The sequence below is a fragment of the Fistularia commersonii genome, chromosome 24, assembly GCF_037954325.1.
Source record: "Fistularia commersonii isolate RoL2024-O1a breed Wild chromosome 24, RoL_Fcom_v1.0, whole genome shotgun sequence".
Lineage (NCBI taxonomy): Eukaryota > Metazoa > Chordata > Actinopteri > Syngnathiformes > Fistulariidae > Fistularia > Fistularia commersonii.
In genome coordinates this window covers 9,769,539-9,793,542 of record NC_141307.1, presented here as the reverse complement: position 1 = coordinate 9,793,542, position 24,004 = coordinate 9,769,539, and the positions used below count along the sequence as shown (strand labels likewise).

General features: G+C 41.9%; 2 protein-coding genes and 2 non-coding genes across 4 annotated transcripts; 3 read left to right on the top strand and 1 right to left on the bottom strand.

Moving 5' to 3' along the window:
• The first annotated feature begins 257 nt into the window (after window positions 1-257).
• il6 (interleukin 6 (interferon, beta 2)) lies at window positions 258-3,078 on the top strand. Its single transcript, XM_086171189.1, has 5 exons — window positions 258-425; window positions 548-640; window positions 723-866; window positions 1,895-2,089; window positions 3,070-3,078. Exons 1-5 carry the CDS (start codon window positions 258-260, stop codon window positions 3,076-3,078), a joined length of 609 nt encoding a protein of 202 aa, XP_086027315.1.
• A 312-nt stretch (window positions 3,079-3,390) lies between these two features.
• On the bottom strand, window positions 3,391-8,858 carry tomm7 (translocase of outer mitochondrial membrane 7 homolog (yeast)). The gene is made up of 3 exons (XM_086171660.1): window positions 8,697-8,858; window positions 6,287-6,335; window positions 3,391-3,615 (listed from the first exon to the last, which is right to left on the bottom strand). Exons 1-3 carry the CDS (start codon window positions 8,797-8,799, stop codon window positions 3,600-3,602), a joined length of 168 nt encoding a protein of 55 aa, XP_086027786.1. The 5' UTR covers window positions 8,800-8,858; the 3' UTR covers window positions 3,391-3,599.
• Window positions 8,859-21,828: 12,970 nt separating this feature from the next.
• On the top strand, window positions 21,829-22,019 carry LOC147220452 (U2 spliceosomal RNA). The gene has a single exon (XR_015108118.1). It is a non-coding gene; the product is annotated as a U2 spliceosomal RNA (small nuclear RNA).
• Window positions 22,020-22,653: 634 nt separating this feature from the next.
• On the top strand, window positions 22,654-22,817 carry LOC147220451 (U1 spliceosomal RNA). The gene has a single exon (XR_015108227.1). It is a non-coding gene; the product is annotated as a U1 spliceosomal RNA (small nuclear RNA).
• The last annotated feature ends 1,187 nt before the right edge of the window (window positions 22,818-24,004 follow it).

The window sequence follows — 24,004 nt, the reverse complement described above, 5'->3', positions numbered from 1 at the left end:
CTATTGCAGGAATATATTGGGAAATCCCACAAGTCTGAAGAATATAAGATGACAGCCCTCTTCAAAAGGCAGCCTTGGTCACAGCAAGATTCAGCATCAGTGGAAACCCAGATTATTAGCAGTTTAACATGTCTTCTAGATTCGGTGAGTACCTTGCCACTCTTTGCCACTCTAGGTGACTTTTTTTCCTTAATTTCTTCCCATTTCATTCATACATGTCCTTTATCTCCACAGATTCATACTTGTGCACTGCACCAATGTTGGCTGCTCTTGTACTCTGTGCTTTCGGAGCTCTGACTACAGATACAACCACTGAGAATCCAGCAGGAGAACCTTCAGGTGAAGAGGACATAAGGTCTACTGACCTTCCAGGACTGCCACTTTGGAATTTAGTCTTCAAAGCAGCAAAAAATCACAAGGAGGACGTAAGAGTATCTCACTCAAATATGCTGTGGTATCGGGGCCCAAGTCTGACTCAGTTATTTAGAAAAAAAAAAAAATCTTCATCTCTGCTCTCTTGACTGTTCTCTTTTTCCTCCTGGATCAGTTTGAAGGTGAATTCCATGTACCATACGATTTTTTGGAGAACTACAAAATGCCCTTCCTTCCAGAAAGCTGTCCAAGTTCCAACTTTAGCAAGGTAAGATGCCTTTGTTGTGCTGCAACACAAACCACTAAGTTGATTTGATGGTTGACTGTATCTTCATCTCCCCATTCTTCAGGAGGCTTGTCTCCATAGGATGGTCCACGGCATTTCCATTTACCAATGTCTTCTGAAGCATCTAGACAAAGAATTACCAAGCAGCTTAATCCTGTCAGACATCAGATATTACAGCAGCGAACTGATCCGACAAATTATAAAAAGGGTGGGTCTGAGATTTCATATTGTCCGTGTTAAAGATATTGGCTCAATTGTCTACCCAGCCAGAATAACTTAATTCAACTAAGGTGTCTGTGAGGGCTCTCAAATTATTGTACTCATACATGTAAAACATATTTGGTACAGTTCTAAACTGATTACGCCCTTTTGAGGAGTGGCATATTGTCTAAAACAACACAAAACTAGACAAAACATAATAACTTAAGTGATAATTGATTCTGACAAGTCAACTGCTATATGATTTTTTACAATAATAAATGCAGGTTACTGGATCAATTCAAGATAATTAGATCTGTGCAATATAAAAACGATGACTTTTGGATTTTTTTTCAATTAAAACAGCACCTGCTAAATGTATCCTTACTGAGATGCCATTGAATGCTCTTTTCATATGACTATCTGTGTGGAGTGACTAAAATTAAGTCTTCATAAGTCATCTGAAATAATCCCTCCCTGGCAAAACAATAAGAGTAAAAACACCAAATTACCATAAAAAATCCAGGGGACAAATTAAAGGTATAGCTAAGCAGCAATATCAGAGATCCTTTTCCTCTAGCTGTGGCAACTGATCACATAATTTTTGTATATTTCTGGAAATATCATCTCCAGGACAAGTCTGCCAGCTCTCACAACCAGTATTAGTGAAGGATCAATCAGTTAATACAATGATTCCCTGTCTGAAATATAGACATTGTGTGGATGTTTTCATGTCAAGGATTGAAGGTGTAGACTAGTTCAATAAATTGATCTGGCACTTAAAGAAGTAAAAAAATTCCAATAAGTCCCATTGTGTTGGAGACGAGACATTACATTCACTCCTAAAAAGCCCAACTCAATCAAACACCAAAATACATGTGAGAGCTAAAAGTGGAACATAAAAAAATCCCCTTTGGACAAAATGAGGAGCTGGTTATTGATTATTAAAAATATTCCTTTTTCTATTCCTTTTTTTTATTTTACAACGGTATTGAAGTCAAATGATTCCAGTGGAGAATTGTCAATCCCTCTCCACAGATGAAAAATCCTCAGCAGATAACCATGTTGCCATGTAGTCAGGAAGAACACCTGCAGAAGGAGTTGGATAATGCCAGCCTGTTCCACAGGAGGATGATGGCTCACAGCATCCTGCGCCAGATCCCAATCTTCCTTATCAAGGGCAAGCGGGAGGTTACTAAAAGAGAGATGAGTAAAGGAATACCAAGGAGAATGGTGTCTCTCAGTTCCTGTCTTGTCAAAAAGCGGGAAGAGAAATCATTAATAAAAAAAGTAATATGTGCAGCATAACAGTTGATGATTATTCTGGATTATTGTAGACTGACTCAGAATAATTAGTAAATGTGATTATGGTGCCCAAATGTGCCTGTTTAGCTATATAGAAGTCAATATAACTGTCCATGACAGTGAATCATGTTTGTGTTGGCTGAATTTACAGATTCTCACCTGTTCTACTGTATGAATGTTAAATGTTTATTTAAATAACTATTTATTTCACACAAAATCAACTTTTGCATACTCTTAACTTAAACTGTTTTGAATCAAATAATTAAATACTTTGTGAACAAAATCAAAATGTAAACTTGTGGTTATCCTCCATCATTTATTTTCATATGCATATTTGTATAAGATAAGAACAACTTTATTTATCCCAAAGGAAATTGTCGTGCCAGAGTTTCAAGCAAAAACATAACAATAATAGATAATAGCAGGAAGGAGGGAGAATAAGAAATACATTAAAATATAAAGTGTCAAGGTTAAGGCTATCAAGTGTTTAAGGGTCTTAACAAGTGCAGACATTTGAATATTCCCTTCGGCTGAAGGAAGAGGAATTAAAAAGTCTGATAGCCTCAGGTAGGAAAGACCTCCTGTGGCGTTCAGTGGAGATCCTTGGTGGTATCAATCTGAGTATCACTGTAGACATAGAAATAAAAATGAAATACCATTTCATTTTAAAAAATTTTGATCAGCAGGTGCAGAATAGAGACTATAATAGAGACTATATATATGTCTGCTCTAGACAGAGGAAGGCATGAAATTATCGCAGTGATTCAGTGGTTAGTCTTTCTGCCTCAGGGCAAGATGGTTCTTGCTTCAATTCCAACTGGGGCTTTTTTATGTTTTTTGCAGGGTACTCCACATTTCTGCATGGGTTTTCTCCATACTGTGGAGTGTCCTCTCACTACCCACATCAGGGTAATTGAGGATTCCAATTTCCCAGGCCTGTGAGTGAGGCAATAAGTGGTTGTGTGGCCCTGTGGTCCACTGGCATCTGGTCCAGGGCTAACACTGCCACCTGCCCAATACAGCTGGGGTCGGCTCCAGCACAACTGCAACCCGACGTGCAAGATATACGGTGTAACGAATAAATGTTTGCTCTTAATTAATCCTGTAATACTTTCATAAAATAGTAAAATTTACATTATTCTCTCTGTATGTAAAAAAGAAAAAATACTCAAGACTCCAAATTGTGTCATTACCTTTGTGCTGCATTAATAATGACAAAACACCACAAGCAATTTTAATTTTGTTTATTTTTGAGGGCATTTACATTTATAACCAAATGAACATATATGCATTCTACAGTATCACACATGATGCAGTGTACTCTGCATCCATGCAAAGTATAAATATATAAACAAGACTTCCATCGACCATTCACCAACAAAGACAGTTTGGTTGCATGGCCACAAAGGAGGGTTGTTATGTGTGGATATCCTCTTCATCAGCCCCAAAGCAAACTGCGGAGAAACAACAAAATATATATATTTTTTAAAGTTCAACAATAGTTTACTATGGGACTAAAAGTTGTACAATATCTACATTCTTGCTGCCACAACATGCTTGCATGTTGATATCAAAATTACTGTAATCTTTAAATACAGTTAAACAGTGATATAGTTAAATACATTTTAGTGTGCTATTTCAACATTGAAAAATGAAAATTAAGAGGTCAAGGAACTCCTCACTACATTATTAATCAAACAGTATGATTCAGAATAGCATAAATTAATTTTAGTTGGTTAAAATTGATTGTGTTGGTTCAATCTCAGATTTAAAAACACTAATATGTGACTATGCACAAATGTGATGTTCTGAGAGTTCGAGACAACAAATCAAATCTTAAATCTTTCTGTTCATTAAAACTTGAGTCTTTTTTGGACATATTTGGAAAGGCTTATTTATATGTTTATAGTAATGTAATGTGGCAACAACAAATGACAGTCTTGGATGCAAACTGTAACCTATTTCTAAACATGATTTTAGGTATGGTCTCATACAAGTATCAATGTGTATACACACAAGTAATGGAGGACCCAGCAGGGAGATAAAGATGAATAATTGTCATCATAATCTTTGAAAATGAACACATACACCACAAATAAAATCTCAAAATGAAGAGCACTCAAGACACTTTCTGGATGCTGCTCAAAGAAAGATAACAGGGCTTAACTAATAAGCTGTGTGTTTTCTTTTGCTTGTTTGATAGTTCAGACCATTTTAGTTTCTTAAAATGGTGATATTTTGCCTTTTTTTGATAAAACTCAAAGTATTTTTTGATAAACCTACATTTGATTGTTTGCATTCACCTGTGAATCTTTACAGGAGGTGTACATTGTATACAGAGATGTGTTTTTTCCACAGCCAAAACCCAAAAACCTGAACTCCTAAAGAGATACCCGATGGTCCAACAGGTCATGGTAATCTAACCCAGCAGCCCTCACTGCAGGATTCAAATATAAGTCTGACTGGCTGGTGTTGTGTGATGTCTGATTTGAAAATAATATGCATCATAATTGCACTGGTAGACAAGGTCAAGCTGAGCATCATTTATATCTTGGCCATGTATATGTTAACTGCACACACAATGTTCATTACTCCAAAAAAGATAAAAACATTCTTAACTTGGCAATTATACCTTTACTTCTGAGAATTTACTAATGTTTTTTGGTGTAATGAACACTGATTCCACTGTTACCACAATATCTGTATATAATGCATAATCCTTATGTCAGACAGTATTTGCAGTTGGGTGGAAACCTTGTATGTTTAAGACCATTCCGTGACAGGACACTATAATTTATACATAGGCATTTTGGCAAAGCTTGACAACAGAAGTAATCATCTGGATGTGGTTGAAGTCATCATCAGCATGAAAACTTTGCAGTCAGTGCAGTGTGTGCACAAACTGCACACACTGCATTCAATAGACGTAGACATTAGAAGTAGACCTTAGCAATGCCATAATATATAGGATTTGGGACCAAGCATATTTGTCCAATGGAAAAACAGACAAAACATATCCATGATGGGAAAATGCAGCGCTCAACAGGGGGTGAAATGTCTTACTTTTTCAGTAACCACTGATGCCGGCCTCACTTGTTAGTATCAAGAAATTAACATGAAATACATGGTACACTCCCACAATTGACCCCTTCGGAGACTAAAGTAACTCAAATAACCCATGGATCAGATCTTAAAAGCATGGTATTACAATATTTGTCAGCAAGCAGCTGTTAGCTTATCATGAGACTGAGAACTATTTAGCATAAAATATGTATATACTATTCAACCAGTAAGAAAATACATATCTTACAGGTGACTAGTGTGTGTGCAATGCACCCACACATATCATTGAATTGGGTTTGGTATTTACCACTGACATTTCAGGAGGGTGAGATGGATGGTTGGAGCCTTAGGTCTTGGTGAGGCCACCTTGCATTATTTTATCAAGTTATTTTACTTTTTGAGATGGGTTGAGAAGATTTGCGTTCTACTTTTTTTTTTTAACTAAACTGTTAACTCTTCAGTCCCAATTGTTAACCAAGAAAGCTGAATCAGCAAATGAAAAATTAACCTTAGTTGACACATAACTTAAAACTCACTAGTTTTCAAATAGATTATTGACTAAAAATGTAACGCTACCTCTGACACAACAAACCTCTGACAACAAAATACAAATGTATAAACCTTCTGTGTCAGTTTCTACTAATTTCTTTCATTCTGAAATTATCCCTCAAATGTGTGTAAATCCCCATGGATCCTTGGGGAGAGGGTAAATTAATTGCATCTCTTTACCAATGTGGTCAGAAATGAGACACCAAAGGATATTATGTATATCTATATATTTTAACTTCGAGTTGAAAACAATGTTCCAACATTTTTTTAACTTGTAAGAGTGAAGAAATGACACCTGAAAAAAATACTCATATCTGGGTCTACTTGGGCGTCACAAATAAGCCACACCAGTGTAAAACCGGGGCTATGGTAGCTATGATGGATAAAATAGTTTTTCATTGTATATGGGAATGGAAACTTCCCTTTAATTCTATATGTCACATTTTCACACGTATCTTATCTGATTTTTGACATGATACATGCAATCAGCTTCACAAATGAATAGATCCTTGCCTCAAAACGTTGGGTTCTGGCATTCCTGGATCTGCTCCACGTCTGAATCCTGTAAATCAGAAAAATGGACAAAATCAGAGAGAAGGATGATTGTGCAGATTGTAGTGAATAAGTGCCCTGGTGTAATGTCGCCATTTTTTTGGTGCATTAATATCTTTGATATGTATGCCATCAATAGGATGTTTAATATGAGCTTTTATACACAAGTCAGCTGCCATGTTTAATTGTGGATAGTTTGCGAACATATGGCTGTCCTTTTCTACATGTACATTTTGTGGTTAAAAAAACAAAAAAGACAATGAGGTGCATATTCTAGACACACTGACAATGAGTTACTTAACAGTGGCAATACCAGCCAGAAAAATATACAACACTGCTGTAGTGATAATATCAGTGTAAGGACCTAAATATCATTTTTTTAAATCCAGTCAAAGGACCTTTGCACTTCCACCTCAAACACTGAGTAGTGAAGCATATTTGACATGCAGCATCTACCTTAAGTATATTTAGCTGCATTTAGACGCCATACTACATTAGCATGATGCAAAAAAAAAAAAATGGAAAGATAAACACGTAACATAGTACTTAGTTTTTGCCAAACAACTGTAATTTCAAAATATATTCTGTTCCATTTTTCAGATGTTTGTTTTTTTAAGACAAAAACTGTGAATCACAACTGATCAATTTTTAAACTCGAGGGTAGATAATCTAACCCTACAGTAATCTATAGTCTATATTGTCTAAATTCCTATTTAACAAGTACCACTTCATAACTCCTTATATAATGTTTGAATTATAGTCACAAATGTTAACACATTTTGGTCTTGTGTTCTGTCAAAGAAATTTAAATTCTAATGTTCCAAACTTGCCACAAAGAATCAACCCTGACACAAAAAGATGGGACAGGAGACAAATGAAACACATGGAGTGAACAATGACTGGGAAACACTCTTGAAGCAATGGATACTATTTTGAGTTTGAGGGTTTTCTTTCTGCAATTTATAAACAGATCCAGTCCAACTCTGCAAAACCATAGTAAAGGGGAACACATGTAAATCAGTATTACCTATTATATTCATTCATATTGCAACATATGAGGAAGGAAACCAAACTTATGAAATGAGTGGTGGTGTTTCCAATATGCTGAAGGAAGAGAGGTTTCACTTAGAATGGGTCCATTTTGGAAATAATCAGAAACTTTAAAATATTAACTTATTCAAGTCTGGACCAAAAACACATTGAGAGGTCTATTACTGTCCTCCGAACATGCCTTGCTTATGAAAACACTGGCTGTTAACCAGATACTGCAATTGTACTCAAAAGTGCACTCTTCAACTTAGGCTGAATGCTCTTTTTAAGTAAGTCAGGCACTCTGCAAAGGCTGTCTGGCTGCAAATTACTATAAATACAATAAACTGAACAGAAACTATGTTTGAAACTGAACTGACTCAAAGGGAATGGCCAATAGGCTATATCTATCAAATTTACATTTCTCCAGGACTATTGGATTACTATGGATATAATGTTTCACTATTTTAAATGCATCAAGCTCAATACGCAGTATTTATATTTGGAGAGACTGTGACTGTTGTGTTGGGTACTTGTTTAAAATTTATTCTGATTGAGACAACACTTTTGGAAAAAAGCGTATGCTAAATGACTGAAATGTAATGTAATATAATGAGGCAATCTATTTCACACCCACAGCACCCTCTGCATTTATCCCTTGTCCTTTGATTTCCCTTGAAAGACAGCGTCTCCAAAAACAAACAGGGTTGATATTCTTGATTGTTTCCAGGACAGCAACTGGATTAGGTAAGTAAATATATAAAATCTACCACTTTCCAATTCAGCATGTTACACACACACACACACATTCGAATATACAGATTGATAGTAAGCCCACTATTATATATATCCCGGGCATATTTTGACTCAGTTACTTTTGTTTAATAAACAGGTTTGTTTTTGTTGACTGAAATGACAAAGGCTTCTCCGAAAATTGAAGACAACGCACACGAGGTATCCTTGAAGGACAAAAGTTACCTGACTTTTATATCCGTTTGATGAAATAAAACCCTTACGATATCGACAACATCGATACGTTCCTTAAGAAAATACGTATGCGTTTGGTGTCGCTGTATTCCAACACATGCGTCACATTACGTGAAACCTTATATCTGCCCAAAACAAAAAAACTGAAAGCCAAAGAGCCAGCTTTATATTTTGGGGCTAATGTGGCAGTGTTGTGGACAAATGGATTTTCTAGCCTAGTCTTTCATTAAAATAATCTAGTCTCAATATTAGTCGTCCGTATCGCCAAACACATAGCATCTGAAGGCTAACATTCTAAGCTAGCTTGCTAACACGAGCTCGGCAAGCCGTACCCCCTCCTTGTGCCCATACTGACCCAGGTAAAGGACAGTCGGAATAAAACCCCATCGGATGACAAACTGGCCGCAATGGAAAAGCTGCTGCAGCCTCTGTTTCGTCTCTTTGCTGAGTTTTGCCATGATTGTTCCCCGAACCGAGAGGCGACTCCAACGGAAGGGCGATCCAAAGAAATTACGTAGAATTTAGGCGACGGGGCAGGGGGTTGACGACATGGCGCCATTCAGTGGACAAAGTTAGTATTGACTCCGTTTTCTTTCCCTCTCAACTGAATGGATTCTCAGATTTGTTTATATCTTCTCGGTTTTATAATTACTGAAAGATTCTTGTTCTGCATCGTTTCATAAATCGCCATTACATGGTGCGACAATATAATAAAAAGCTTGATTATTTTCACCGTGGCACGTTAGAAGCATTCAATACAACTTCAGTTAATCTTCAATGTAAAAATTGATTAATATACATCCATATTACTGCATGCATTCCCACACACAAAACTACATGACCAAACGGTAACGGTGGTACGGGTGGGGGGATGCATTGCAATACTAAACACAAAGTGTCACGTTTACGTAACTTACAGAGCAGTCATATAAGAATATGACAAATCGACTGCGTTCATTTGAAAGATTTGTTTTGTCCAATGAAATATGGCATTTTTGAACTCGTTGTCTCTTCTAAACTGTACAGAAAAGCCTAGGAAATGAATATAAATATTAAAGAAGCCAGTCCCAAGTGACCCATGTTAAATAAAAATAAAAAAAAATAGATAACAACAAATGTTAAATAAATTCCAGGCATTATTGGGTTAAATACATAGCACACAAGAACAGGGTGAATTACTTTAAAGTTGTTTATCTTATGTTGAGTTAGAGGTCGTGGTTTTAACCTGTCTGTCACAGAAAAGTGTCTGGCTGTAGTCTTGATTCCTTGTTCCACTCAGCCCCTCTTGTTTTCCATCCACCCTCCTCTATTCGTTACCTCTGATGTTGTATTGTGTTTTTCTCAATGGCCCCTCTCAGAGTGTAAATGTAGGTCAAACTCTTATTTTCCTCATTTTGATGCATTAGGAGCATCCTTGGATTATCAAAACAAATACAGGGGGGGTCATGTAATACAAAATGGTTGTAAAAAAGTAAAATGGCACTAACCAGAAAGCAAAGGTGAATCAAAGACCTTAGAGGTAAATGACTGAAAACGAGGCTAACATGGAAATGGCAGTTCAATGTTTATGAGAATAATTCCACACTTTTTGTACGGCATAAAAAGTGTATGCAAGAGCTCTTACATTTTTGATTGCATTCTTTAATTGTAGTTACTTAAACAGGGCCTTGGTTGAAGCTATGAATGATGAAAATATAAAGTGCTTGCCTGACATTCTTTTTTTTTTTTTCTTCTTCTCCGTTCAGGTTCCCACAGCAAATCAACCTTCTCCATCTAACCCTATTCTCTTTATCCTCCTCTCTCACACCAACTACCTTCATATCCTCTCTCACTACGTCCATAAATCTTCTCTTTGGTTTTCCTTGAGACCTCCTGCCTGGCAGCTCCAATTCCAGCATCCTTCTACCAATAAATTCACTATCCTTTCTCCGCACATGACTGAACCATCTCAGTCTGGCTTCTCTGACCTTCTCTCCAAAACATCTAATGTGCGCTTCTCCTCTGATGGACTCATTCCTGATCCTAACCATCCTGGTCACTCCCAAAGAGAACCTCAACATCTTCATCTCTGCGGCCTCCTATATTTTCGTCACCTCTTTTACACACTCTTTGCTGCTCTGGACTGTTGACCCCAAGTACCTGCCTGTAGCTTCACTGTTCCTCCCGGGTTCATATTATTCACACACGTATACTCGCTGTGGCGACCCCTGACGGGAAAAGCCAAAAGAAGAAGAAGATACTCTCTTTCTGCGACTAACCTTCATTTCTCTCCTTTCTAGTGCATACCTCCACCTCCCTAGACTTTTCCTCAACCTGTTCTCTGCTCTCACTACAGATTACAATGTCATCTGCAAACATCATGGTCCATGGAGATTCCTGTCTAACCTCATCTGTCAGCCTGTCCATCACCATTGCAAACAAGAACTAGCTCAGAGCTGATTCCTGATGGAGTTTCATGTCCACCTTGAACTTCTCTGTTACCCCTATAGCACACCGCACCACTGTTTCACAGCTAGCATACATGTCCTGCACTAGTCTAACATAATTCTCTGCTACACCAGACTTCCTGATACAATACCAGAGTTCCTCTCTTGGCACCCTGTCATATGCTTTTTTCTAGGTCTACAAAAACACAACGCAGCTCCCTCTGGCCTTCTCTGTACTTCTCTATTACCAATCTCTAAGCAAATACTGCATCTGTTTAACTCTTTACAGGCATGAAGCCATAATGCTGTTCATAAATTCTGACTTCTGCTCCAAGTCTAGTTTCCACTACTCAAGTAGTTCTTGTAAACTCTCTTGTTCTTGTGAACTCTAGTTCACTAGAGCCATTTCCATCCTTTTTGCAAAATCTACCATCATCTGTCCCTCTGCGTTCCTATCCTGTATACCAATTTTGCCCATCACTTCTTCATCCCCTCAATTGCCTGCACCAAGATACCCACTGAAGTCTGCACCAATTACTACTCTCTCATCTCTGGGGATATTCTGCATCACTTCATCTAGTTCATTCCAGAACGTCTCCTTCTCCTCAAACTCACATCATATTTGTGGGGCATAGCCACTAACTAAGCTAAGGCTAGAAGCCTAAGCTACCTTTCCACCTGGTCTTCTGGACACCCAGTATATCCGCCTTCCTTCTCTGCATCATGTTGACCAACTCTACCTTTTCCTGTCATACGTTATTAATGCACCATCTGCTGCTTGTTACGACGTTGTTTCGACCCTGTTCTCTACCTCCCCGCTACTCCCTCAGCCAAAATGTTGTTATGAAAACTGTCACGGGTCGCAGGGGTGGACTCGGAACCACACCTCAGAGCAGAATCTGGGTTGAAAGCGCTTTATTATGTGGAACGGCAGGTAGGGTGTCGCTAGTAAGCCCCTGGCCCCGAGACAGAGTTGCACAGGGCTGGGTCTCACCACAACGGGTTGCAGGCAGGACGGACCCCATGCAGGGTGGCAGGATGGGCCCCAGGCAGGGGGGTGAAGGCAAGAAGGGTCACAGCAGGATCTCAGGAAGAGTCACGGCAGGGTCAGTGTCCAATGTTACACCGGCCGACTGGGTCCGGTCGTAACGGGGTAAGGAAGGGTCACAGCAGGGTCAAATGTTACTCCGGCCAGCTGGGTCTGGTCGTAACAGGGTAAGGAAGGGTCACAGCAGGGTCAGGGTCCAATGTTACACCGGCCGGGCCCAGTCATGGTCTGTGAGAGCCACAATCCCCCAACGCCAGGCAGAGCGTACTGCTGTCCTTTATAGGGATCTTGATTAGCGGCATCTGCTGCAGCTGGCGCCGATTACAAATTGGGATCAGGTGTGATACCCTGACAAAAACAGAGAAAAGTAGATGAAGAGTGTAGAATTTTCAAAGAAAAATGGACTATGTCCTAGTTATTTACGGAGACACACTGGAAACCTTTTTGCTTGGTGTGTTTACAACAAGTTTAGGTATTTAAGGAATATAATATTCGGCGCCGCTACGAGACTCGTCACAGCGAAAAATATTACAGCTTGCAAAGAAAACTGAGAAGAGATAAGATCAATGAATTGCTGGCGGTTCTGAGGAAACAGCGGTCCACTGTAACTGATAGCCGAGAAATCAGTGAAGCAGCGGTAAAAGCCAGCTACCTAATTGCTTGTGAAAATGTGCAATTTAATGTTAGTCACCAGCTTCATTACAAAAGAGTATGGTGGAATTTTACTGTTCATGCAACTCCATACATTTTCAGTATGTATTGTATGTGTATGCATGTTTCATGTATGAAGTTTACAGATTTACAGGACAGGTGAATACTTTCTTCCTTACACATTTAATAGCACTCTCTTTAATTTGTAAGGTGTAGGTAGGGATTCAATTTAGATTGCATATGCACATGTGTAAATGGTTTAAAAATCCCTTTCTTTATAAGTAAAGTGCATTACTATATTTTTCAATACCGATTACCAATGTGAAAATTTTGTGCCTTTTTACGATCAGTGGGATCAGTAGCAATGCCTGCATGTGAATGATAAAAGTAAATTACACATTTTTCTAAGGATATATGAGGAGTTTCATGAAATATTTTATAAAAGGATTGTTCATTAAATTTCAAGATTTTCCTAATGTCCTTGTACTTCTTTACACTGAAACAGAGGAAAGTCATGATATTTTTGTTATTTATTGCTGAGTATGCTATCGTTTTAATGGTCTGGCCCACTTGACATCTACCTAGGCCGCATGTGGCCCGCAATGAGAAATGACTTTGACACCCCTGACCTACAGGGTACCAGTGGAACTTTGGTAGTGTGGGTCGAAGAAGAAGAAGAAGAGGAGGAGGGCGTGTTCATCCTGTTGAATAATCTAGCCAGAAATTCTACCGATGCCTCTCCTAGACACTTCCATACCTCCACAGGAATATCATCAGGACCAACTGACTTTCCACTCTTCATCCTCTTTAGTGCCTTCCTCACTTTACTTTCACTTATTTGTGCTACTTTGCCTTACTTCACCTTCACTAATCACAAACTTTATAATTTATTTATTTTCCTATATTTTTCTGTCATAGAAAGAATGTCAGGCTGAAGGAGAGGAGGAAGGTGTTTTCGGACGCAGAGAGAGAGGAGGAAAAGAAAGTGCCTGGGACTGAAAGTAGGAACTTTGAATATTGGGACTATGACAGGAAAAGGTAGAGAGTTGGTCGACATGATGCAGAGAAGGAAGGTGGATATACTGTGTGTCCAGGAGACCAGGTGGAAAGGTAGTAAGGCTAGAAGCTTAGGAGCAGGCTTTAAGTTGTACTATTATGGTACTGACAAGAAGAGAAATGGAGTAGGAGTTATCTTGAAGGAGGAGTTTGTGAGGAACGTCCTAGAGGTGAAAAGAATGTCAGATAGACTTATGAGTCTGAAACTGGAAATTGAAGGTGTGATGCTCAATGTTGTTAGTGGCTATGCCCCACAGGTGGGATGTGAGTTTTAGGAGAAGTAGTTCTGGAATGAGTTAGATGAAGTGATGCAAAATATTCCCAGAAAGGAGAGAGTGGTAATTGGTGCAGACTTCAATTGACGTGTTGGGGAAGGCAATAGAGGGGATAAAGAAGTGATGGGCAGATTTGGTATCCAGGATAGGAATGCAGAGGGACAGATGGTGGTAGATTTTGCAAAAAGGATGGAAATCGCTGTAGTGAATACCTTTTTCCAGAAAAAACAGGAACATAGGGTAACTTATAAGAGCGGAGGTAGGAGCACGCAGGTAGACTACATCTTGTATGGACGAGGTAACCTGAAAGAGATCAGTGACTGTAAAGTAGTTGTAGGTGAGAGTGTAGCCAAACAGCAAAGGATGGTGGTTTGTAGGATGACTCTGGTGACAAGGAAGATGAAGAGAACAAAGGCAGAGCAGAGGACAAAATGGTGGAAGCTGAAAAGGGAGGAGTGCATGGTTTTCAGGGAGGAGTTGAGAAAGGGTCTGGGTGGTCAGGGTGAGCTTCCAGATGATTGGACAACAACAGCTAGTGTTATCAGGGAGACAGTTAGAAGAGTACTTGGTGTGTCATCTGGAAGGAAAGAAGATAAGGAGACTTGGTGGTGGAATGAGGAAGTGCAGGAGTGTATACAGAGAAAGCGGTTAGCGAAGAAGAAGTGGGATACTGAGAGGACTGAAGAAAACAGACAGGAGTTCAGGGAGATGTGGCGAAAGGTAAAGATAGAGGAAGCAAAGGCAAAACAAAGGGCTTATGATGACTTGTATGCTCGGTTGGATAGTAAGAAGGGTGAGAATGATCCGGGTGATTAAGGACAGAGAGGGAAATGTATTGACAGATGCTAGAAGAGTGATGGGAAGATGGAAAGAGTACTTTGAAGAGCTGATGAATGTGGAAAATGAAAGAGAGGCAAGGGTAGAAGAGGTGACTAAAGTTGATGAGCCATACAATGAAGTTATGGAAAAGAGTAGTGGAAACTCGACTGAGAGCAGAAGTCAGCATCTGTGAACAGCAGTATGGCTTTATGCCTAGGAATATTACTACAGATGCAGTATTTGCGTTGAGAATGCTAATAGAAAAGTACAGAGAAGGCCAGAGGGAGCTGCATTGTGTTTTTGTAGACCTAGAAAAGGCATATGACAGGGTGCCAAGAGAGGAGCTCTGGTATTGTATGAGGAAGTCTGGAGTGGCAGAGAAGTATGTTAGACTGGTGCAGGACATGTATGCGAACTGTGAGACACTGGTACGGTGTGCTGTAGGGGTAACCGAGAAGTTCAAGGTGGAGGTGGGACTCCATCAGGGATCAGCTCTGAGCCCCTTCTTGTTCGCAATGGTGATGGATAGGCTGACAGATGAGGTTAGACAGGAATCCCCATGGACCATGATGTTTGCAGATGACATTGTGATCTGTAGTGAAAGCAGACAACAGGTAGAGGAAAATCTACCGGTGAGGCTACAGGGAGTGGAGATCAAGAAGCTGGAGGATTTCAGGTACTTAGGGTCAACAGTCCAGAGCAATGGAGAGTGTGGAAAAGAGGTGAAGAGACGGGTCCAAGCAGGTTGGGATGGGTGGAGAAAAGTGTCAGGGCTACTATGTGATAGAAGACTTTCAGCCAGAATAAAAGGAAAGGTGTACAAGACAGTGGTGAGACCAGCGATGATGTATGGACTAGAAACTGTTACAATGACCAAAAGACAGCAGGCAGAACTAGAGGTTGCAGAGATGAAGATGTTGAGGTTCTCTTTGGGAGTGACCAGGATGGATAGGATCAGGAATGAGTCTATCAGAGGAACAGCACATGTTAGATGTTTTGGAGAGAAGGTCAGAGAAGCCAGACTGAGATGGTTGGGTCATGTACAGAGGAGGGATAGAGAATATATTGGTAGACGCATTCTGGAATTGGAGCTGCCAGACAAGAGGTCTTGAGGAAGACTAAAGAGAAGATCTATGGATGTAGTGAGAGAGGATATGAAGGTAGTTGGTGTGAGAGAGGAAGACACAGAGAATAGGGTTAGATTGAGAAAGCTGACTCGCTGTGGCGACCCCTGACGGGAAAAGCCGAAAGAAGAAGAAGAAGAAGAAGGCGTCCTACTGGTCGGCCGTGCACCACGTGACCGGGGAGATGCGGAAGATGCATCAGCGATGTTGTTTTAAGTGAAGCTGACGGTGCACCCTCCCAAATTGCAAATAATTACATATTCGATGGGAGACATCTCAAAGATCGTGGAGACGAATGTTTAATGTGCCATTTGGTGCGTCTACTGTATTATGTTGGTAGATGATAATGCAAAGAGGCAGGAGGGTTGTGGGTGACGTGTGACATAAGTTTGTTAACTGGACAACCTGTCTCTACGCCTTGCTTCCGTGTACCGAAGTAAATTCCCACCAAGGAATCTGATCTTAGCGCAAATGGATTGTGTTTGACGACAAAAGACGACAGCCCCGATCCGTCCACCACACTGGCCGCGTTTAAAGACTGTCAGACCGGGATCGTGGCAAAGTTCTCCCGTTTGTAAAACAATAGAAACCAATTGTGGCATCAGGAGGATGGACGGAATGTGTTCTGTGTTCTGACTTCTTCATGAAAAATGAAGCGACTGTGTCGTTTCGGTCATTCTGGCCCATTGGAACTCAGAGTTGACGTTTTTCTTGTCGTTGAATGGCTGCGATGGCTGACCCTGGATCAGCTTCTGAATGGAGCAATGCATGACTCAAAAACAAGTCATGTTCTCTGACTTTTGTATTATTGGCTGTATTTGTACTAAGGAATCAATTACATGCTTGTGGTCATGTGGCACTCTCGTCTGTTGTTTGTACACATTTTCATCCGCTTGTTCATATGGGAAACGAAAACATTATTATTGAAAATCTCTGGTAAAACTGTTAAAATGTTTTTTAAATGTTTTTAAAATGTTCTATTTTCACCTTTCTGTGAAAAGGATTTTTTAATCATCTCTGAACAAGCAAGGCTGATTTGTAGCAACTTGCACAAAGATCTACAGACACATTTTAATTGCGTATTGTAAATGTGTAATGCTGAAACACATCTCTTGTGTATTTTGTAATAAATTTCAGGATGAGTAGAAAAGTCTGATGTTTACTACGTTGCAGGGGAAATCCTGCTTTTCCAATCCAATCTGTATCCTGTCCTACAACCCACTGAAGGGATTCAATGCAGCGTTGGTCTGTTCTGCATCTGAGGCTTCCACCATCCAAGGCTGGACCTGCAGCTCTGATATCAAAGGAATGGCTGTTTCGACGAGGTGGAACCGTGGCCAGTAAGCTTTCCTTTCACGATGGAAATGCTCCCTTACTTGTTGCCTTCCAACTTCTTCTTCCCCAGGTAATGTTGGAGTGAAGCTTCTCCAGCTGGCATTTGGTCGAGGTGATGGTGGGGATCTAGGTGGTCATTTCATGTTCTTTGACTGTTGTACTGGGGGGCTTTTCCAATAATCATTTGGAGGCAGCCGCTGTCAAGCCTGCAGTAGCTCCCCTCCGTCGTTCCACCGAGATGCACCGATGATCATCTCCATTGCCATGGTAAAGGCTAGAGGGGATGTGGCGCAGCCTGCCCTGAAGCCCACTTCCAATGATCACCATGTTTTGTACTCTGTGGTTGTTTTACAGAATAAGAAATGCTGGAGGAAGCTTCTGACCAGGTTTGTGGTGGTTTCATGCACTTTGAAGGGGTTGAAGGCCTCCCAGATGACAGATGTGGGGATGGATTAAGAAGCCTTGGCTCGGTTGAGGAATAAAACATGCAGGTCTCTTCTGTGCCCTTTGAAGATTTTATTTGTTTTTGTGTTTCAGGTAAGTTTGGAGTGAGAAGTTATGACTTGTTGTCACAAAGACATGCACCGGGGGTTCAAGATATGTTTAAAGAGGACAGAATTCACGCAGAGGTGCACTGTTTGTCATAGCTTAATTTTGACATTGATTTTCAGTCCAGACAAGGTGCTGTGAGACTTCAGTATGTTGTTGGTGCTGATTGCCATCACCCTGTTCATAGGTGAAACTAAAAACTTGAATGTTGTATTTGAATATTTGACAATTTGGTTAAAATAAGCTCAAAATGATCATTACAGTCTAAATCAGCTCATTTTAAAATGTTGATTTGAATAGGTGTCAGTGCCCAGTATCCAGATAAAGTGGGGCAAAACAGTATTTAGTCAGCCAACAATTGTGCAAGTTCTCCCACTTAAAAACATGATAGAGGTCTTTCATTTTCATCATTGGTATACTTCAACTATGAGAGACAGAAAATCACCTTGTCTGATTTTTAACAAACTTATTTGGACATAATGATGGAGAATAAGTAGTTGGTCAGGAACAAACATTCATTGCAATACTTTCTTATATACCTTTTGCTGGCGATGACAGGTCAAAGGTTTTCTGAAAAGTCTTCATAAGGTATTCCAGGGGCGGGCAAACTTTTTGGCTCAGGGGCAGGATTGACTTTTAAAATTTGACAATATGATACATGTAAAACAAAAAATGTATTTGTGAACAGTACATATCAGACTCTTTTGATATTCGCTTTGAAAATAAAACCGACTTGGTTTTGAAGGCTCTGACATTTGCTTGCATTTCATTCACAAACCGTTTTTTTGGTTGGATCTTCACGTCCAGCTCATTCATGTGTGTCAGTAGGTCCACAGTAAATGTGAAATAACAAAGCCAATCCGTGTCATTCAGTTCAGGATAAATTCTCAAGAGTTCTGAAGTAGCTCCAAAAATTGATAATCTCCAGTTTGAGCTCCCACATTCATTGATCCAATCATACATATCAAGCATGAATTCTGTACCAATCTTTGATTGGCCAGATGTGGCCTGTTTAAGAATAAGAACAACTTTATTTATCCCAAAGGAAATTGTTGTGCCAGAGTTTCAAGTAAAACATAACAATAATAAATAATAGTCGGAAGGAGGGAGAATAAGAAATACAAATAAAACCATAAAGTGTCAAAGGCAAGGCTATAAAGTGTTTTAAGGTCTTAAAAAGTACGAAGATTTGAATATCCCCTTCGGCTGAAGGGTTTGCCTACCCTTGATGTATTCACAGGGTTTTTACACACTGTTGCTGGTAGTTTGGCCCATTCCTCCATGCAGACCTCTTACCTCTTGTAGATCCTGCCTACAAAGCCACTCCTTCATTGCCCGGGCGGTGTGTTTGGGATCATTGTCATACTGAAACCCAGCCACGTTTCATCTTCAATGCTCCTGCAAATGGAAGGAGATTTTCACTCCAAATCTCAGAATCCATGGCCGCATTAATTCTTTCCTTTCAGCCTTTCTGATCAGTCGTTTGGTCCCTTTGTAGAAAAACAGCCCCAAAGCAATGCTTCACACTGGCAATGGTGTTATTTTGAATGTGATTCAGCATTCCTTCCCCCAGCTACGACACACTTAGCTTTTACTAAAAAGTTGTATTTTGGTTTCATCTGACCATAGGACATTCATAGTCCTCTTTTGGATCATCCAAATGCCCTCCAGTAAATTTAGATGACGCGATGGGACACATGCGATCTCAGTAGAGGGACACATCTGGCACTTCAGGGTTTGAGTACCTGGCAGCGTAGTGTGATGGTAGCCTTTATTACTTTGGTCCCAGCTCTCTGCAGCTTATTCTCTAGGTCCCCCTGTGGGCGTCTCATCATTTTGAGCCCTCGGGGTGAGCTCTTGTGTGGAGCCCAAGATGGAGGGAGATTATCAGTGGTCTTGTATGTCTTCCATTTTCTAATAATTGCTCTCACAGTTGATGTCTTCACACCAAGCTGCTTTCCTAGTCCAGATTCAGTCTTCCCAGCCTGGTGCCGGTTTACATTTTTGTTTATGGTGTCCTTAGACAGCTCTTTGGTCTTGGCCTGATTGAGTTTGGAGTGTGACGGTTTGAGGTTGTGGACAGGTGTCTTCTATCCTGGTAACCAGTTCAAACAGGTGCCATTAATACAGGTAAGGTGTGGAGAACAGAGGGGCATCTTAAAAAAGAAGTTACAGGTCTGTGGGAGCTCTGTGATATCTTGTTTATTGGTAACCAAATACTTATTTTACTGAAGAATTTACCAGTTAATTTATTAAATATCTTTAACCCCAGCACTGTCTCTCATGGTTGAATAGCAACAGAGAGTGAAATGTGCAAAGCCAAAAATGACTCGGATTGGGACAAAGTGGGGATAAAAAATGGATGAACTTTTCCTTGTTTTATTCATTATGAACATTTTCCATCAGCCGTGTTACAGGCACTGCTTGTCCAGGACATATTTGCAAATGTTAACATTATGTATCTAATTAAAAGTAAAAAAAAAGGTTAATGTGTAAATATCTCGTTACAATGCGAACACCTGCAGTTTACAGACAAGTGCAGCTTATGTGTTTGTGTTTTTACCCACTGTGGTTTATATTCAGATGAGCTCCAGATGTCCAGATGTCACTTTCTAGGACTTTCAAGTTGCACAACAGTGCTCATTATCACGGCATCTCCTCTGGTCCTGCTCACTCTAGGTGAACAGCAGGGGGTCCAGGGCAGGTCGGTGTTGGATCTCAGGTAAGACAGAACAACAAGGTGCTCAGAGGACGTCAGTCACTCCTACAGAGCCAGGATGGAAGATCTGTACCCAGGGTCCTGTGGTTCTTTGTTTTCCTGCAGACAGGGATGATGTTGGAGGTCTTGGAGCAGACCGGCGCACAGAAGGAGACTCCTGGGCTGCTGGGTGACTGGACTTGGACCTGATTCATCAACAGTGTGTCAGAACTTCTCTCCATTCAGTGCATTTAAAAACCTCTGCATGTCATCGATGGTGGTCTGGCATCAGCTAAGCCACAGAATGCCAGTATAAGAGTACAGAGAAGCGGGACTCGGGATGAAAGTGTCCACGGAGGGGATTCCACAGGTCCCACATCTCTTTTCTTAATTCATAATTTAAAGTACAGTTAATTCATATGGTTAGAATTAGAATTAATTCATATAGTTTGAAGTAGAATTAATTTAAATAGTTCGAAGTAGAATATAACCGAAGAGTTTATGACCGTTTATGTCGGTCACTGAAGGCTCCGGGGTTCCACGATGTGTTTCCGGTCAAGAGCGCTGTCCAGCCCCGCGACGTAAGTTCACTTTTACAGAGAATAGTGACGATTTCTCGACCTACAACCGAATTGACCGTGTTTATAACAACCGCGAAGCAACTCCCGGTGATTTTTGACGGTAATTTAGGTCCTTTCGGCCGAGAAATCTCGACGACGTCACAGATTTCGTGAGCTGAGGTAAGGCTAACTAAGCCGCTCAGCTAGCCAAACAGACTAGCTCGCGGCCTTCCGCCATCTTGCCTCGGAGCGCGTCGGTAATTGAATGTTGGCGACTCAAACGACAACGAAAAAGCGGTGGTCTAACCGAGCGCGATCGGCTCCGTCCGGACCAGCAGTCGTCGTAACAGCCGGTATTAGCCGGTGCGGGGCGGGGTTAGCGTTCAAGGCCGTCGAAGGCTGTTTGGGGTGCCGGGGTCCAGTGGGTGTTCGCCACGGGACGAGATGATTTACCGTCGTGTTTAAAAATTGTTCTGCTGGTAGTGACGAAAACATGAATGTAATTAAATGTAAATGTGGATTTAAATCCATTTTACTGTTGTCTTGTGTTCGTGACGTTTTTTGAATTGTGTTTCCCGGCGATGAGCAACGAGTCTCTGTGAGAGCTGGTCGCAACGATGCGGTAACCAGACGGGTTCACAAGATGGCGCCCGTTTGCAGCCCAGTGTATCGTGAGCGGTGCAAACGTCCCTTTTCCACCTGTGTCTTTTCTCCTCACGGGCGACTTTTTGCCACATTCCAGGGGGATTTGAAGGGGACACGATTCCAAGAGTCTGGTTGTTGATGTCCTGGGTTTACTTTGATGCTTCGGCGTCCTGTCGGGGGGCGTGCACCACGTGACCGGGCAAATGCGGAAGATGCTTCAGCCATGTTGTTTCTTGTATGAAGTCGTGAGTGAAGCTGACGGTGCGGGGGATGCGGTGGCGTCGAGCGAGGGCGCGGGGCTATCGCTTCTCGGCCTTTTGGCTAAGATCAAGTGTAGTATCTGTTCTTATCAGTTTAATATCTGATACGTCCCCTATCCGGGGACCAAATATCAAATTGATTTTTGGAATAGGGAGATGGAATAGGGGCTTGCTCCGTCCACTCCGCGCATCGACCCGGTATTGCAGTATCTCCGGGAACGGTGCACCCCCCGCTTTTGTGTCCGATGTCAAGGTTGCCGTGGCCTCCAACAACGTCATGCGTAACCAACACACACGGGATCCAGATCTTGTCTGTGCCCTGCGTGACCAGCGACACTGTCCCCGTTGTTTCTGCCGGTAGGGAGCGGTAGATAGCGACACACGAGCGTGTCTGCCTGAAACCCTGTCCCTACCATTCGCCCCGTGCAGCCCGATAAAATCCCACTATGGACCAGAACTGAGCCTAAATGGATCGCATTTGAAAGGGATGGATTGCCCCCGATAGACTGTGTCAGACTGGGCTCAGGGGGAAGTTCTCCCGGCCGTAGAGCGGCAGAAACCCCTCGCGGCATCAGGAGGACGGACGGAACGTGTTCCGGTTGTCCTCTGACTTCTTCGTGAAAATTGAAGCGTCCGTGTCGTTTTCGGCGTCCCGGCCCGTCAGAACTCAGAGTTGACGGTTTTTTGACGGAGTGTGTGTGTGCGCGTGTGCGCGTGTGCGTGTGTGCGCGTGTACGTGTGTGTGTGTGTGTGCGCGCGCGCGAGAGGGATCGCGTGTGAGCTCCCGGAAGAGTCCGCGTGGGTTCCCCCCCGACTGAGAACGGCGTGCGTGTGAAAGCGGTCCGTGCGCGGGACGCGTGCGACTCATACTTACCTGGCAGGGGAGATACCATGATCAAGAAGGTGGTTCACCCAGGGCGAGGCTCAGCCATTGCACTGCGGCTGTGCTGACCCCTGCAAATTCCCCAAATATGGGAATCTCGACTGCATAATTTCTGGTAGTGGGGGACTGCGTCCGCGCTCTCCCCTGTCGCGCTGTTCAAGAGCAAGTCTGTGTCGCTGGAGGCCGGGTTCACTGTTTATGGTCGCGCGCGCCTACCCTCCCTGGCCGGGCTGTGACCCAACCAGGGAGTTGTCGTTGCACATGGCAGGTGCACCGCGAAAGCGTGGATTTACGATCGGGCCAGAAAACAATCCAGAGTGTCCAAGTCCCTGAAATGCTCCTGCTTCTTGATCTCCACTCCCTGTAGCCTCACCGTTCCACCCGAGTTCCTCTCATCCCCACACATGTATGCTGTCTTGCTGCGACTAACTTTCGTTCCTCTCCTTTCCAGAGCATACCCCCACCTCTCTATAGTTTCACCGAGACACTTTACAGTTTATAGTTTATTTTGATTTCTAATTCTGCCTTTTATTATTTATTACTGTTATATTTTCTGGAACTCTGGCACAAGGAACAGTTTCCTTCGGGATTAATAAAGTTGTTCTTATCTTATCTTATCTTATCTTATCTTATCTTATCTTATCTCGACCTCCACCTGTTTTCTGCTCTCACTACAGATCACAACGGCATCTGCGAAGGTCACGGTCCGTGGAGATTCATGTCTACCCTCATCGGTCAGCCCGCCCGTGCGTCACCATTGCGAACAAGAAGGGGCTCAGGGCCCATCCCCGACGGAGTCCCGCTTCCACCTCGAACTTCTCTGGTACCGTCTTACAGCACACCGCACGCACCACTGTCTCCCAGCTAGCATACATGTCCTGCACCAGTGTAACACACTTCTCTGCCGCTCCAGACTTCCTCATAGGATACCAGAGCTCCTCTCTTGGCAACCTGTCGTAGGCCTTTTCTAGGTGTACAAAAAGGCAATGCGGCTCCCGCCGGCCCCCTCTGTACTTGTCTATGAGCATTCTGGGCGCAAATACTGCATCTGTGGTACTCGTCCTTTTTTTCCATGTGTATTTTATTTATTTTTCTCTTTCTCTTGTCATGAAGTGTCCCGCCGTGCATACCAGTCCTGGTATGGCCTTTGGCAGCTCCCCCTTTACCTTAGGCTGCAGCCGAAGGTAAAGAGTGTCTGATGATGTTCGGTTCGAGTAGCCTTGGGCGCCACTGGCTGTAATCATGGCGACTAAAGAGAAGGAGCTCCTGACAGACGTGGAGATGACTGGAGGTGGAAAAGACAGAGGACGGCTGCTTATAAAGAGCCCTTCCGC

What these genes read in the sequence shown, in the direction of transcription:
- tomm7 (XM_086171660.1), bottom strand. Translation starts at nt 8,799, where the DNA reads ATGGCAAAACTCAGCAAAGAGACGAAACAGAGGCTGCAGCAGCTTTTC. An exon ending in TCCGACTGTCCTTTACCTGG is followed by an intron (nt 6,336 to 8,696) that starts GTCAGTATGGGC and finishes TCTGATTTACAG; the next exon opens with GATTCAGACGTGGAGCAGAT.
- il6 (XM_086171189.1), top strand. Translation starts at nt 258, where the DNA reads ATGTTGGCTGCTCTTGTACTCTGTGCTTTCGGAGCTCTGACTACAGAT. An exon ending in CAAAAAATCACAAGGAGGAC is followed by an intron (nt 426 to 547) that starts GTAAGAGTATCT and finishes CTCCTGGATCAG; the next exon opens with TTTGAAGGTGAATTCCATGT. An exon ending in CAAGTTCCAACTTTAGCAAG is followed by an intron (nt 641 to 722) that starts GTAAGATGCCTT and finishes CCCATTCTTCAG; the next exon opens with GAGGCTTGTCTCCATAGGAT.